Source organism: Amblyomma maculatum, chromosome 3, assembly GCF_055883805.1.
Source record: "Amblyomma maculatum isolate TAMU_Amacu chromosome 3, ASM5588380v1, whole genome shotgun sequence".
Taxonomy (NCBI): domain Eukaryota; kingdom Metazoa; phylum Arthropoda; class Arachnida; order Ixodida; family Ixodidae; genus Amblyomma; species Amblyomma maculatum.
This window is the reverse complement of record NC_139346.1, coordinates 100,732,544-100,747,367: the sequence shown is the minus strand read 5'-3', so window position 1 is coordinate 100,747,367 and position 14,824 is coordinate 100,732,544. Positions and strand designations below refer to the sequence as shown.

Below are 14,824 nucleotides of genomic sequence, written 5' to 3'. Positions count from 1 at the left end.
GACACTTGTATCCGCACTAAGGCGTTAGAAGATTAACGCCAAAGTGCGTATATCATCAGTTATTATTTCAAGTTTATTTTCGTTCTTCTATCATACACACAGGCAGACTTGTTTCCAACGCTATCTCTACAGCGATCTCGTCTCCATATGTCTCGGCTCCAATACTTACCCGGAGGCGAAGGACTGCGCCGAGGAGATGAGCGTCGCTGTCACTGTGGTGATGGTCGGAAGCGGGCGAGGCATTTCAAATTTGTACCGGGGGCAGGTATTTCAAGTCATTGCAGGTGTCAGTGGGTGAAAGTCTTGCGTAAGTCAATGAGAACCGGATTCTACCCGCAGCGAGCAACCATAGTAATGGTTTTGCATCCCGGCGCACAGAAGTGGGCTACGGAGCTGTTTTTCCCGTACGACCTGGCGTATCACATGAGCCATCGGCTCCAAAGCACCATAAAGAACACCGGTAACGGAAGTGACATGGGCCAGTCGCCCAAATTGAGGGGCGATACGAACGTCAGTGGTATCTTAGTAAGAAATGGGTACGCGTCTCCAACAGCCTTGTTGCACTCTGCGCAACACTGCAGCGAGTGCCTTGTTGCAATACTGTCGTCTGCAGATATCCGCCCGCGTTTATTATTTTCAACTGCTTCGTAATGTCATTATTATATGCAGTGCATATTTCGCCACGTACTTGTACTTCACGAATCCACGTTTTATCTGCATACGTTTGTAGCGAAAAGCTACACTACGCTGGTCAGAGCCGAGATTCGCATGTGCGGGAGCCGTTAGTTCTGCGCATGCGCGAAATCCAAACGATTTCATGAGAGGCGCAGGTGCGCAGCCTCCTCGCCACCGCCGCCTGTTTACCGGGCCGCGTTTTTACGACAGATGTGCCGCGCGCCACTGCTATTGCGCGAGCATGGTGCGCCGCTTGTATGGAATACGCTTGACGGAGAAATGGCCGTCACGTGTGACATGGAAGTCAAGGAGAGTGCGGCTGCTGCTAAACGATGCAGAAGAGCAGAGAATTGAGTTCTTCCAATCCAGAAGTAGTCGCCTAGGAGCTGGCCGCTGAACAATGGAGGAAAGATCGAGCTAAGGTGCGACGTGCATCTGAAACGCCGGAACAAAGCGAGGAATGTCTCACGAAAAGACGTCGCCAAGAAGTCGAACGACGCGCAGTGGCCACCGCTGTGGCCAGTGGTAGTCAACAAAGTGAGGAGGAGCAGCAGAAGAAGGACGAAAACATGCAAGAAGACTCCAAGACTCACCGCTACAACGAACACGTGTTAAGACTGAGTGCAAGAGCGAGGGCGTCCAGAGTGTTTACGTCGGACTTTGTGAACACCCCGTTTGGCCACGTCTGTGATGTGTGTGAGAGACTATGGCACTTGAGAGACTTAACTCCGGTAAGTGACAGTATGCGCGAGACGTTGAGTTTTGCATCTGTCTATTTGAGTGGAACTGTGAGTAGGTTGTGTGCGACGTGTAAGGGATCTCTAGTGAAACAGACAATTCCTTTTTATAGTGTTACCAATGGGTATCGCTATCCATCCATGCCTCCCGGTTTACCAGCGCTAAACGATATGGCGGATCTTTGATTTCACCTCGCGTATCGCTCCTTATATCCAGGATTAAGCTTAGCTAAGCCACAGCCAATTTGTTCACAGAAGCGTCGTCCAAGCGCTTCGTCGTTCTCTCAGTGAAACGATCGATACCAGCTGGTCAGTGAATCCAAAAGATTTTCTAAACAAATTAGCTCAGTTCGTGCATAAATTATATTACGTGTGCTTGTTTCAAATTCGAATCTCACCAATTTTACCGGCTCACCCGTCCGTAGTTGGTTAGGCACTGGTAAATGCCTATTATGGATTGCCTGCCAAAAATGAAAATGGGAATTCCCGCTACTACAGCACAGCGAAATATCAGCGCGGCTAATCCTTCGGTTCGGCGTCTAATAGCAACCTTACGTTCTCTTGCGCTAAACCATCATCTAGATAGGACGGCAGTTAAATACTTTCAAAACAAGTGTTTTATTAGGCTGATGTGCATCTGAAAATAAAAAAAAAAATACTTGTGGTTTAGCCCTGGTTAGCCCTAGTTCAATTGCGAAACCAAAGGTTTAAGCTTCTTTTGCCTGCTACATTATTCCCCTATGAAATCCTATCAATGTAAAGGGCAACAATATTGGGGACACTTAACTCAAACTTTAAGAGCGTAAGGAACTGGCCCGCATATAAAGTCATGCTTCAACCAAGTCGCATGGACGTATAGTCTTCGTCAAAAGTGTAGAGCCCAGAGGGTCTGCTTCTGGGCCACTTCGTGAAGCTTGTAATGCATTTCCAGGGTTCCACATCTCTTGATGGTAAGATTTTTATTGCGAAACAAAACTACTTTAGCTACCACCTCAAAAGGCGCGGCGGTGGCAGCCACGCTTGACCTTTAGCGTGACCTGGCTGTGTGACGTCATACCATCTGTGTAAGAGTGGGGGCTCAACTCGCGCCGTCGCCTTGCGCGGTGGCAGTTACGGCCTGACTCCGTTCCTCTCACTAGTGGCGCTGCGCGCTGCGTGACGTCATAACATCTGTGTAAGAGCGGCGCTCAACTCTCGCCGTCGCCTTGCGCGGAGGCAGTTACTGCCTAACTTCTGCTCCTCTCACCAGTGGCGCTGCGCGCTGCGTGACGTCATACTATCTGTGTAAGAACGGGGGCTCACCGTCGCCTTGCGCGGTGGCAGTTACGGCCTGACTCCGCTCCTCTCGTCAAGCCATGAGATGCCGCCTACAGTCAAAGCGCTTAGGCAGGCTGCAAAGAGGAAGCAAAAGCGAGCTAGAGACAGAAGAAGAGCGAGAAGAACGGATTTCCAAGTGACGATCGCAAGAAGCAGCTAGGCAGAAAAGGAGGTCAATGTCTTCGGTAGCAGAATCGACGACAGAAGCAGGAGAGGAAGGTACGAATTTGTCCGATAGTTTCGAACGTGGATATACTAGTAGCACTACCAGTTAAGCGACTATAGTAGTGAAAGGGGAAAGCCTGAGAAGTCTCACCTTGTCTAGCGTTCCTGCCAATCCCAACGCGCGCCAAGGAACGCCACAAGACAGGAGCGATGGCGTACAATCCAAACGCACACTTGTCGGAGAAAGTGTGTCAGATACTTCGCCTTTCTTCCAGACGTATGTAAAACCATAGCTAACCACAGTACAGTCAAGCGTCACCATAGCCATAACAGTAAACAAAACCGGAGCATCACCATGGTGAATATAGCATAGCCAAGCATCGCCACAAGCGGTACAATAGTAGTATCACGTATTGCTTCGCAATAACCAGGCTTAACCAAGATAAGCCACAGCCAATGTTTTTGTTCTGCCTTCTCCAGTAGGAAGGCATTCCACTAATGTTAAATCAGCGATACTACAGGGCTCAGAAGCAGACCACCCGGGCTGTACACTTTTGACAAAGGGTGTACCTGCGTATCGTAGGGATAATGAGAATGCAAACGGTTCCGGCAGGCTAATTGTGATGTCACCCTCCCATATGAAAGGAGCGACCCGAGTTGGCAGCTCCTGCCCGTGGCATAGTGTTAACGTGAATTCAAATATCATGGCAGGCTGATTTTGTTGTGAGGAGACCACAGCTACGCTTCTTCACAGCGTAGCTTCGGCCACCCGAAGTCGCGCTTTGGCTGTCCTAGTACTGTTTTCGCAATAATGTCTCGGTGGCGTCACTGATAAGCATGCTTTACTATATTACTGTCGCAGAACAGCATCGCCCCTAATTTCGGAAAAGCGCAAAGGATATAGATGCTGAAGAGCCAAACTGTAGTGCCTTTTTACCGCATACATAAGCCAATTTAAATGCGGCAAATGCGCTAAGCACATGAGTGCACTTCGCCACTGTCAAGGCTACGCAAGTCAGCTCAGTAATTTGTGGAATTATATGCCAGGCGGGATGTTACACTTCGAAAGTTTTTCACTTGACCACAGATGTGTTACTGTCGATAAAAAGCCATACGTTTTTGCAAAAACTGCAGAGCTTGTCTTGCTATATCTGTCAATGAGTTTATGTCTTTGTGTTCGCAATTCTGCAAAGTTTTTCTTGTAGCATAAAGAAATGATGAAAGCGTTACCGTTATTGTAAATCTGGATTACAGTTTTTGCAACTGATTAGGAACGTTCTCGTCAGCAGTTGCAGTTACCAGTATTCCTGACAGATGTCTGCAGTGTTTGTGCTTTCGCAGACTTATCTTCGAAGGATTTTTCTAGGTAAAAATGTCGCAATTGAAGCTCCTGAAGGCGCATTTTGGTCAGCCTTGACTTAAGCGTTCGATATAATCTATCGTTTTCGGCATGCCTGTCAGATCCGGCGACGTCGACGACGTTAAGTCGGCTACGACGGGCTTTTAAAAAAACTGCAACTTTTTAGTCTGGTGCGCCTGGCGTGTACAATGCCGCACCGCGCATGCACACAGGCTGCCCTCGAGCCCGACCGCTGTTAGGTTTTGGAGGACATTTTCGAAGAGAGAACTGGTCTCTTGGGGCAACTGGCGCAGTCGCCTACCGAGGCACGTAAGCTTGTCGTGGTCAAGGCAACGATGGGATATGGTTCGTGCGACTGTTCAAAGGCGTAAAGCATTTGCCGATAGTCGTCAGGACGTCCAGGTAAGCAGCTATTTGGGCGTCCGATACGGAGCGATAATTTATTGTGTGCGCGTGTTTTGTTGAAACAAAGGGTCTATGTGATTGCAGAAGAGTTAGAGATTACACAATCATGAGAATCACTTTCCCGGTCGGCCACAGTTCTTGTAAAATTGCGTCGACTGGTCAGCTAACTCATTGCCCCAGTAGTCCCTGATGGACGAGAGCCCTGATGAGGTAGCAGTTTTAGAGTCGCTAGACCGAGAGGGATTTTACAGGATATGCGAGGGGAGGGGAGGTATTCACCCCAGCTAATAATCTCGAAAAACCTCTTCGAGTCAGTAATGACGTGTTTCACTTCGCCGGACCCTGTAATTGTTTCCAGAAAGTGGACAAAAGCTGCTTCTCAGAATATTTACCAGTAAAATGTGCTCGGAAGAGTTGAAACACTTCAACACAAAATGGAGGCGGCAGCCTGTGTGAGGCGACCTTCTCTGATATTTACCAAGTTGTCTGAACTGTCCTTCTAATGTCCTCCACTCCCAATCATTCAACACCCATCCCCTATGGAGGGCTGGGAGGCGGCACTGCTCAGCTCGCATGACTTTCAGTCCCAATGGACGTTAGTCCCCAGGGCGTCAGCGGCGTTAGAGGCACTAATTCTCCAGAATAGGAGCTCAACCTAGATTTGTGAGACCCAGGGCTTATAGGACAATTGTCTAGACACCTCCTTAACAAAATAACTAATAAACGTTTGGCACCACCACCCCCCGTTTTTGGAATTCTCCAACCGAAATTAATGCGGATAAGGGAAACAAAATTTTTGTTACAGAGTTACACCTACTCGAGCAGTGCATTAAAACGATCACGGCACATTACATATGTATACGCACTGCAGCGAAGTGCTCACGGCTGCATCCAGGTCGCACTGCTTACTGATTGAATCACAGGAACATTTTTTTCTTTTCCTCTGTGTAGTGAATCCGTTCGCTATCATAGATGCAGAGATACGCTCGAATGCTCTCTAGTAGTATTCTGCAATAATCTCAGATGCTCAGGGTCGTTTTTTACACAACAGGCCGGCATATGCTTCTCTAAACGTGAGCAATGCAGGGATGCGAGGCCAGCGCAGTTGACGAGAAATTAGAGAGGAGCTATTTGCGCGTCAGTGACGCGGTGCTGCATCGGATCGCGCTCATTATGCCCGTCACGCCGTGTTGTTGGAGTATACACATCGGGTTTTGGCCAACGTAACGTACGGAGGCTGACGGGTGAGTTACGTCGGGATAAATCGGGCTTTTAGTTTTGCTTGAAATATAATTAATTTCAGATCAGATCAGATATTCTTTATTTCTCTTTCAAAAAATGAAAGAAGGAACTGCTACAAAAGGCGGTTAGGCCTGACGGGGTCACAGTTCCCCATACAGTTCACAGCGGCGCGCAACACGGAAAACAAACGATAACAGAACATTACAGCAATTTAATGTATGTTCTCAAGGCACCAGAATTTGTACAAAGGTTAGGAAGTTTTGCCATTCATACGATGTGTAAGTTGCCTTATCTTTTGTAAAATTGAAGATGTATGGAGTTATGTCGATAGAAACTTTATTACGTCGAAATACTCGATATGCTATACATTCGTTTCCTTCGTGACTTCAGGAAACAAGATATTTTGCTTCGCTTTGCGTTTTCAAATTTGTATGCAACTCTGTTCCAAAGGATGCGTTTTCTTCAACTTCGTCTTCCGAAGCATTGGTAGCGAAGGTTTTGCGACTTGCTTCTTCAAGCTGTTTAAGTGGAATGAAAAAAATAGTCATGCTGGAGCGAATTGGCAGTGATCCATTGTCTGGCGAACGCAATAGGCAGCTGAGGGCATTGCATTCTTTTGTGGTAATTATAAAGTAAAACCCTTATCACCTATGTTTTGCATCCAATCTGCAATTTTGTGCATATAGCAACGGATAAAAGTGGTGCATTGAAATTTAAGGTGAGAAGGTAACCTTTATATAAACGTTATCAGATTTACAAGTTATGTCCTTCAGCCTTAAAACACCCAGGCCTTGTAGCGCGCCAATGTCTGCTTGATCTCTTAGGAAAATTACGCTACAATCCACTTGTGACATTAAATATTGGTTCGTCGCCAAAGACGCTGGAGACGAAAAACCTGTGCACTGCTACGTCGTAAAATGACATCTCTATGCCGTAACCGATTTCATGATTGATCTACGATAATATGCGTGAACTAGCGCACTAAAGACAAAATACACCGCTGCTAGCGAGAAATGTATTCGTATATTGTGCATAACTAACGGCATAGTTCTGCTAAGTGCAGCGTCTTTTAAGCAACCACCTAAGGCTAATAAGCCAGATAAAACGTTTCGAATGGCACCTATCATGCGAGGACTGCAACATAATCAAACGTAGGTGCTGAACGTTCATTTTTTTTAGCATCTCAACTATTTATAGTGACAGCTGAAAGCGGTTGTTAAGGCGAAATCCTTTATTGCCTCATCGTTGTCCTCAGTAAAAGTGTCGCGCTTTTGCGCCGGCTCTGATTGGTTGAGACGCATTAACGTCATAATGGTCTCGACCAATCACACATAGAGCACCGCCACAGTATGTGCGAATGCGTGCGTTATATGACCATATGCCAGTCAATTTTCAATAAATAATGACTGATTAAATAAATAATTGCTGATCACGCATCAAAGAAGAATTCAGTTCAGTTAGTTCAGTCGTGTCCGACTCTTCATGACCCTATAAACCATGTCACGCCACGCTTTCCGGTCTATAGGGTTTTCTTGTCAGGAAATACTGGAGTAGGTTGCCATTACCTTCTCCAGTTATCATATTTTAATATTAATAGATAAATACTGATTAGTAACGCTAAACCATAATTAATTTCAGCCTATTGGTTTTTAGTAATCAATCACTAATTATTATTTATATTGTTATTTGCCAATTAGTTAATGAATAATTATTACTTACTCAATAGTGACAGTTTCCAAATATTTGCCTAATTACTGATTAACTCCACGCACTCTGTAAAATCAACTACCCAACAGTAAACGTAGAACAACTGCGAAGATACAAGGAGTGCGATCTCGTCGCTGCCAAGCAGGATTTTCTTATAAATGCATTCGCACAGTGTGAAAGAGTAGCTGCTCACTTTACTCGTAGCAGCATTCATCGCTACATGCGCAACAGTCGCGTAGCAGAATACAGCACTCAGGCCTTTCACCACTTTAGTCGGCCAAAGTGTCCTCAAATTTGTTTTTCTTTCGTCAAGCCCCGTCGAAAGGTGGTGTATATGCGAGTGTGTTCGAAAATATGGAGACTTCTTTCCATTTTATTCGCGACTTAAGGCAAGGGGCCGTTGAGGTGCAAAAAAGCGTCTTAGTATGCGAGTTCACTATAAAATAACCTTAATGAGCAAGGTGACAAAATGATGCCACGCACTGGTGTGCAAAGTGAAAGCACACATAGCTTTTCACCGGCTACACTGGGTGAGAAATAAACGACGATCATTCCGGGCTAAACCAAGCCATAGAACAGGTGCAGAAAGGCATAAGAAAAAACCCACCGCAGCCGATTTTGTATATTAATGTTTATCATCTGATGGTTTCATAAAAGAATGATGGAAATGCCTTTTTATTATTACGCTCCTCTGTCAGAATTATTACGTTGGCTTATAACAATGAATATCTTGTAGTCTAACCACAAGATAGCAACACTGGATGTGTGACAATAAAATAATGGCAGAAGGTGATTAAATATACACCTTTAAGGGACCAGGAATAAGCGTGGCGAAATCATTACGTCTTGTCAAAACAAGGTTTATGCTGTTCTTGAAGACTTACCTGAAGTTCCAGATGAAGAAATCCACACTTTTTCCAGATGTACAAAAAGAAGTTGCTGGTGAGGTGTGAGTTGTTTCTTGATGTCTTAGTAGTTCCTGTGTGTAAAATATTGAAGAGCAGATCAGTTCATTAAACATTACTTACGTGGACTAATCTAGATTCACAGAATTGTACAGAAGTGCGAGCACTAAGTATTTTGCAAAACATTCCACACGACGTAGAGACGTTTTTTTTTTCCAAATGCACATCTTTCGAAGTTTTAAGGGACCGATGGCATTATTGCTGGAGTTATTCTGCTGGTAGTTCGCCTTGCGTGGCACTACATAAAAATGTGCATCTCTTGAATGTGAAGCAGACTTATGTGAGCACGTACAATTACGGTATCTACGCGCACATAGACGCAGAGTATGGCAAGTGACTGCTGTTTTCATACTGGACTTCATATCAGTTTGAAATCGCGCTCCAAACGTCGGCAGGTAACTACTTAAGGAGAGCACCCCTTCCGACCACTAACTGAGTTTTCCATTGGCCAACAGCCAATTTTGGTGGCCCTAAACACACGAGAAAATGATATCCGGCGCATTTAATTTCAACAAACATTCACGTTCCCAGTAGGTAATTTTGCATCGGTTCCGATAAATTTTTGTGTCCAACCGAGATATTGTTCACTAACTCTACTGTCCGCATAATTTTATCGGGCAAGAAAAAGCAATGGTATAAAATCTAGAAGTAAGAAAATATACTTGTTTATACCATCGACAAAACAAAACTAGGGTAAACCTTTAATGATCCGCAAGGAGAATCACTATTAAGATAAACAATATGTTTATTCGTAGTTCTTTTTAGCAGCCAGTTTCATACATATACTTTTCGCTCTGAGGAAGCATTTAGCGCTTCAAAAATATATTGGGACCGACAATAAAGATGTTACATAATTGTTTTTGTTCTCAGCCTTTTTATATATGTGAGGAATGTTAAACATTAATTATAAACATTTACTCGTTCCTTTGGTTTAGTATTATTGCTTGTGGTAAATTTGCATAACAATGCCGAAAAAGCACGAACCTACGATACTCACTTGTCACGAAACTCAGCACATTGCCGAGCAGGATAGTGAGCAGAGCACCAAGAAAGCAGATCCAGAAGAAAGACAGCTGGTAGAGCGGGAAGACGTTTGACCTGCGTATAGTACACCAGAGAACATATCTCGACCTTACTGACATTGAAAAACATAAAAAGTACAAATGCAGTATTTATTGCTGTATTAGAAGGTTTTTTTTTCTTAGCTGGATTGGTCCATTGCATTTCATATGCTAAAAAACTGTAGGGATGCAAATTGAGTAGCTTTATTTTTACGACTCAGTGCGGCCCCGTAATTGATTTGATTTCACAGCCTGCAATTTTCAAATTCAAAGAATATCTTCTAATTATATATTAGGTTAGACTATCTGTGCACCTAAATGTTGCCAGTATTATATGGGATAACTTGTATGATTTCTTGGCAGACCAGTTATTATGCCCTTCTTTTTCAGCTTCACACAGAAATTCCACCAGTGCCTAAGTGCGAAATGTTTTCATACCTTAACAAGCAAACTTTTACATATTGCCGAACACCGGAGCAAATATGGCTTCTGGGCCGGATCCTGTGCGTGTTATCGTCTAATCAGTCAAGCGCATAGTGATCGTCGCATTTTTATTACATCAGTTAAATACTGGCCGGAGTGCATTGATTTCGAAGGTCTGCGTATTAAAACATTACGGAGATTTTGTTTTTTTAATTATAAACAAAAAACGAACTCAACTTTTGGATATGTCTGGCATAACTGTGAAAATCTTGCATACTAATGCATATCGCTAATATGACCTGATGTAATGAAAGTGAAAAATTAATTCAGTATGCATGGAAAAATAACAAAGCAAATGATTCTCTTCGTGGCAAAATAAATAGAGCCGGAACAACCTACTGGCATATCTGGAAAGTCGCAAAAACATATGTTACAAAATACTTATACAAAACCAGGGTAACATGAAGAGAGACGGGAATGCTCTCGGATGAAATTGCGAAAGGCACATCGCCCCTAAAGATTTCCTCCAGCAGATGTCGTCCAACGAATGATTATTTCACTTCCTTTCATTTTAAAATTACTAATTTTTTCACATTCGAATTGCCTCTATAACCCTTTGAGCACTAAGAAGTTGGCGCTGAATTTGACTTTATACCGTCTCTGGGGACTCATGGTTAGAAGCAAGAAAGCTGTCGACTAAGCAGTTTAACGCAGCTTCACGTAAATATAAGTGTTTTCTAGATCAAAAAAAGAAGGTAGAATTAAACAGGATTTACAGGGATATATCTGTTGTGAGTGTATTACCATTGTTTAGTGCAAATAAAGCGCACAGCGGGTTGAATTTCTTTAGTGGAATTTCTTGACCACCTTAGAGTTATTGCAGATCAGAAGTTCCTTTTTGCAAATAGGTGACCACTTCCAAATGTAGTGTCTTTTCAGTATGCAATATTTTGTCATGTACCAAAATTAAATGATTGTCGCTCTCTTCGATATCTAGGAAGCATTGGCAGCGTTGGTCACTTCATATTGTTGAAGAAATAAATAACCTAAAGCATTGGTAACGATTTACTTTAGAGGTTCCACAACTCCTCGTTCAGTTTAGGAAAAACCAACTATCCGATATTATACGTGATATGTGAAGAATAAAGCTTGTACTATGCAGCATGGATTTCAACTCGCCTTTCACATAGTTAAGAATAAATGTGTGAGCTATAGCAGTAAAAGTGGAACTAACGGGCTAATGTAGATAGAAAAACGTTTCACATAACTACTTTGCCATACCGGATGTTTGTTTTCGGCTTATATAGAAGGTAATCGATTCGAACGTTTCCATTTGTATAGTTTAGGCGAAAACCAGAAATAATTAGTTTGGCTCAGTGCAGGAAGCTTTGTTTCATTGGCGGCTCTTTATTCAAATGCATATATTATGGAATCTTATGATTGACACATATACGTTAAAGAACAATGAGCAACATATGCAAAACTAATTTTGGATTGTAAAATACAGACTAAGATGGGATGTTATCTCACTGACCACATGCAGCCTTGTATTTCTTGTTCTGCATTTCCCATAATTACTGCATGAATCATGGTTTCTAATATGGGAAACCTACTTTATGTGATTTCTAATGCTCACTTGTTAATTCGTTTTTGTTTATTCGGATGCTCTAAATGCCCGCTGGGGGCATACTAGGCGGAGATAAGTCAGTACTCTTTGTAAAAAAAAACGAAGGAACAAAAACATTGGTAATGGTATCATGCACTGACAACACGTCCAGAGACGTCATAGTTTTGTTTTGCATGAGTGCCACAGCGAGTGCAGTGTGAGGATTTGTTTTTAAATTAGCCTTTTTTAGGAGGCCGCCTATGCATGGGCGCCCCTTTCCTCGTTCAAAAGGGTAGCTGCACATGCGCAGTTCTTGAGCTCCGTGATCGGATCAAAACGTGATTAAATCGTGCCAATTAATTACAATAAAACACAATTTGGGAAAAAGAGGACGAGCATGAGCAAGGAAAATCATAAATTAAGCAGGCATGCGGTGACGTCGCCTCGGCGACGTTGCCATGGTGAACCCAAGGAGGGTGAACCCCGCTGGCGCAACAAATATAGTGAAACAGGTTAGGGGTAGTGAGTCGAGAGAAGGCGGTGCGGAGGCCGTTTGCGCCGACGCCGACAAGTGGTGCTGCCGCAGGCTTCCCCTAGCACGCGCGTGCTTGCTCGTAGCAGCTTAACCAGTACAGGTGGATCAGGCGAGTATGCTCTTGAATCTATTTGGGCTTGTTGATACAGAAAATATTTACGGAAGAAACGCAAATAGTTTCTGACCTCTTGTGAAGCTAAAATGCTGTGTGTGAGGTGCAGCTGACGTTTGAATACATTCGCTACACCTCATATATAGGCACGGAATAACCTTTCTCAGACGGACTTCTGCGGGCTTTATACTGTCCTGCTCAGTAATACAAGTTTTGATCTGTTTAGCCTTGCGCCGTTTTCTACGTTTCGTCCTTCAAAAAGAAAAGACGCGTGTATAAGCATGCAAGCAGTGGACAGCTTCATTCTAATATCTTCTTTGTGCACACTGCACCCAACAGCACTGGAATCAAATTTTGCTCCGCAAGCATTGCCACGCCACAGATGCTCTTGGTACATAGTTCTCCAATGCTGAAAGGTCTTGTGAATAAATTTTCTATCACAGCGATGATGCATTATAGAAATGTTTTGAGAACTTGTGAAAGCCCGCCCCGGCCACAGTTTTTGTGCACTCGCATAGAAAATGGCTGGTACGCTGCTGCCTCATCTGGATCCACGAGAAGAATGTTTTAAAGAGGGACAATTAAGTTTCGAAATGACCTTCCGACCACGTACACTGCCAAATAATTAATAATTATTGAATCACTTTTCGACCCCCAAACACGCGGGCTGGACGCTTGTTCCTACATTAACGAGAGAAGATTCAGCTTCATCTAATTTATAACTAGAACAATTAAAGCTCATTAATAGGCTTCGAGGTCATAGTTTTGCCCTTGTCATTCCCATTTAACAGTGTGTTTATTGCTTCTGAAGGGGTGTCGGCGCCGTCCTTATAAATAATGCTTCAAGCAAGGTTATAAAATGATAGGCAGTTTCATGCGTATACAGTCGTGAGGAACTTCTCTAGAGGGGGAAGTGAAAATTCACTGAACTTCCGGACAATTCCAAACGAGTTCTCTGCAGGGTCTGCGCTGAAACGCGAAATCACGAAGTACTAAATTAATTACCAATGTGGTAGTGCAACATATCAAAAGGAGTGCACATATATAGAGCTACAAATTGCACTGTCACCCTCTGGAATGAACAGGTGCCGTTTGCGAAAACTAAATAATAAAATACTACGTAAGAAATCATCAACCCCCAGGAAGTGCGCATATAACGTAAACGTAGGACGTAGTACGTAGTACCTCAGGACATAGTTCCAATTACTGCAGAAACCCTAAATATAACAATAAGTGTAGAGCGTCACAATCACGGATCCGCCAGCTGCAGTACCCGGTACTACAGCAAGGGCCAAAACAATAATTTCACCAGCAAGGTTTGCTTATTTAGTTAATTGTGGGTTTCAGAGTGAACAAACATGAAATCAAAACACATGTCCCGAGAGGTCAAGGAGGGAACGCGCCGGGAAGATCTTTTTGCAAACAGCGCCCAACAAGATCGCCCGCCACGGCATTTAATGGGCCTTGGTCAGTCGACGCGGTGCTGCGTGGAAAGCTTCTCATACAATCAATATGACATTGTTAGCGATTGCATTCTGTCTTTAATATCGTGAGTCGCAACTCTTTCGACCTCCTAGCTTTGTCCAGACAGCTCTGCGTCACTCGCGTATTGACCGTTTTATCATGGACGCTGCCATTTGGTGTATGTGGCGCCATCTAGCGGCCGAGTTGTGAACAACCGCCATGCTGGTATGTGGGGTCCCATCCGCGGAACAGGCGACAAGTATCGGAAATCGGCATTTTGGAGCTTTCGTGTGCAAATTTTTGCTTTCTAAAAGTACCTAGCTGAAAGAAAAAAAAAATTCAGTAGCAGCGAAGCCATTCGGTCTGAAATGACAAAAAATTATGCTCCTGATCAGGTCGGCTGAAGGCTACAAGCCTGATTACATTTAGTGTGTAACTTTTATATGGCTCATAGAGGCGGCGGCGCACCACTGGCAGTGAGGCAACTTTTGATCTACCTTTTATTCTTAAATGATTTCTAGAGACGGCTTACCGTAACAATTTGAGGAAAGAAAGAAAGCGAATGTAGCCGTTTCATGTCACGTTTAGGAGCAACGCTAATCGCACTAGATTAGTTGGGTCAACCGATCCTTCATATACGCTTTACTGCTTGAGCGGCTACTGCAGAAGTTCCCACACCTCTATTGTGGTTCTATTCTTAAGTATCCATTATCCATTACGGATCCATTTACTCTACCCTGGCTACTTTTGTTGGGTGACAATCAGGCAGGGTGTTCAAGCGTTCACTACTAGGCAATCGGATTTCAGCATTGCCTACATGACTCGACCACCTGTGTGCCGGTATGTGCGGTGAGTGGCGATGACTTGTCAACAGCGGAAGCTGCTATCCTGCAATTTCTCTGACTGGGCGTTACTTGCGTTTGTCTGACGCTGCCGTCATGCTGACATTAAAATACAAGATAAAATGAACAAATGATACCTATGGAATTGGGACCTTAAATTATGTCCCATAATGACTTCATCGAAAGTTGCTTTTGTCACCAATTATAT

At 43.7% G+C, this 14,824-nt stretch overlaps 1 protein-coding gene across 1 annotated transcript in view; it reads right to left on the bottom strand.

Moving 5' to 3' along the window:
- LOC146195431 (putative sodium-dependent multivitamin transporter) overlaps window positions 1–14,824 on the bottom strand; it is a 136,132-nt gene that overhangs the window by 44,170 nt on the left and 77,138 nt on the right. The window contains exon 14 of the mRNA XM_084596794.1: window positions 9,571–9,671. Coding sequence (XP_084452920.1) covers window positions 9,571–9,671 — 101 coding nt within the window. The remainder of the gene's footprint in view (window positions 1–9,570; window positions 9,672–14,824) is intronic.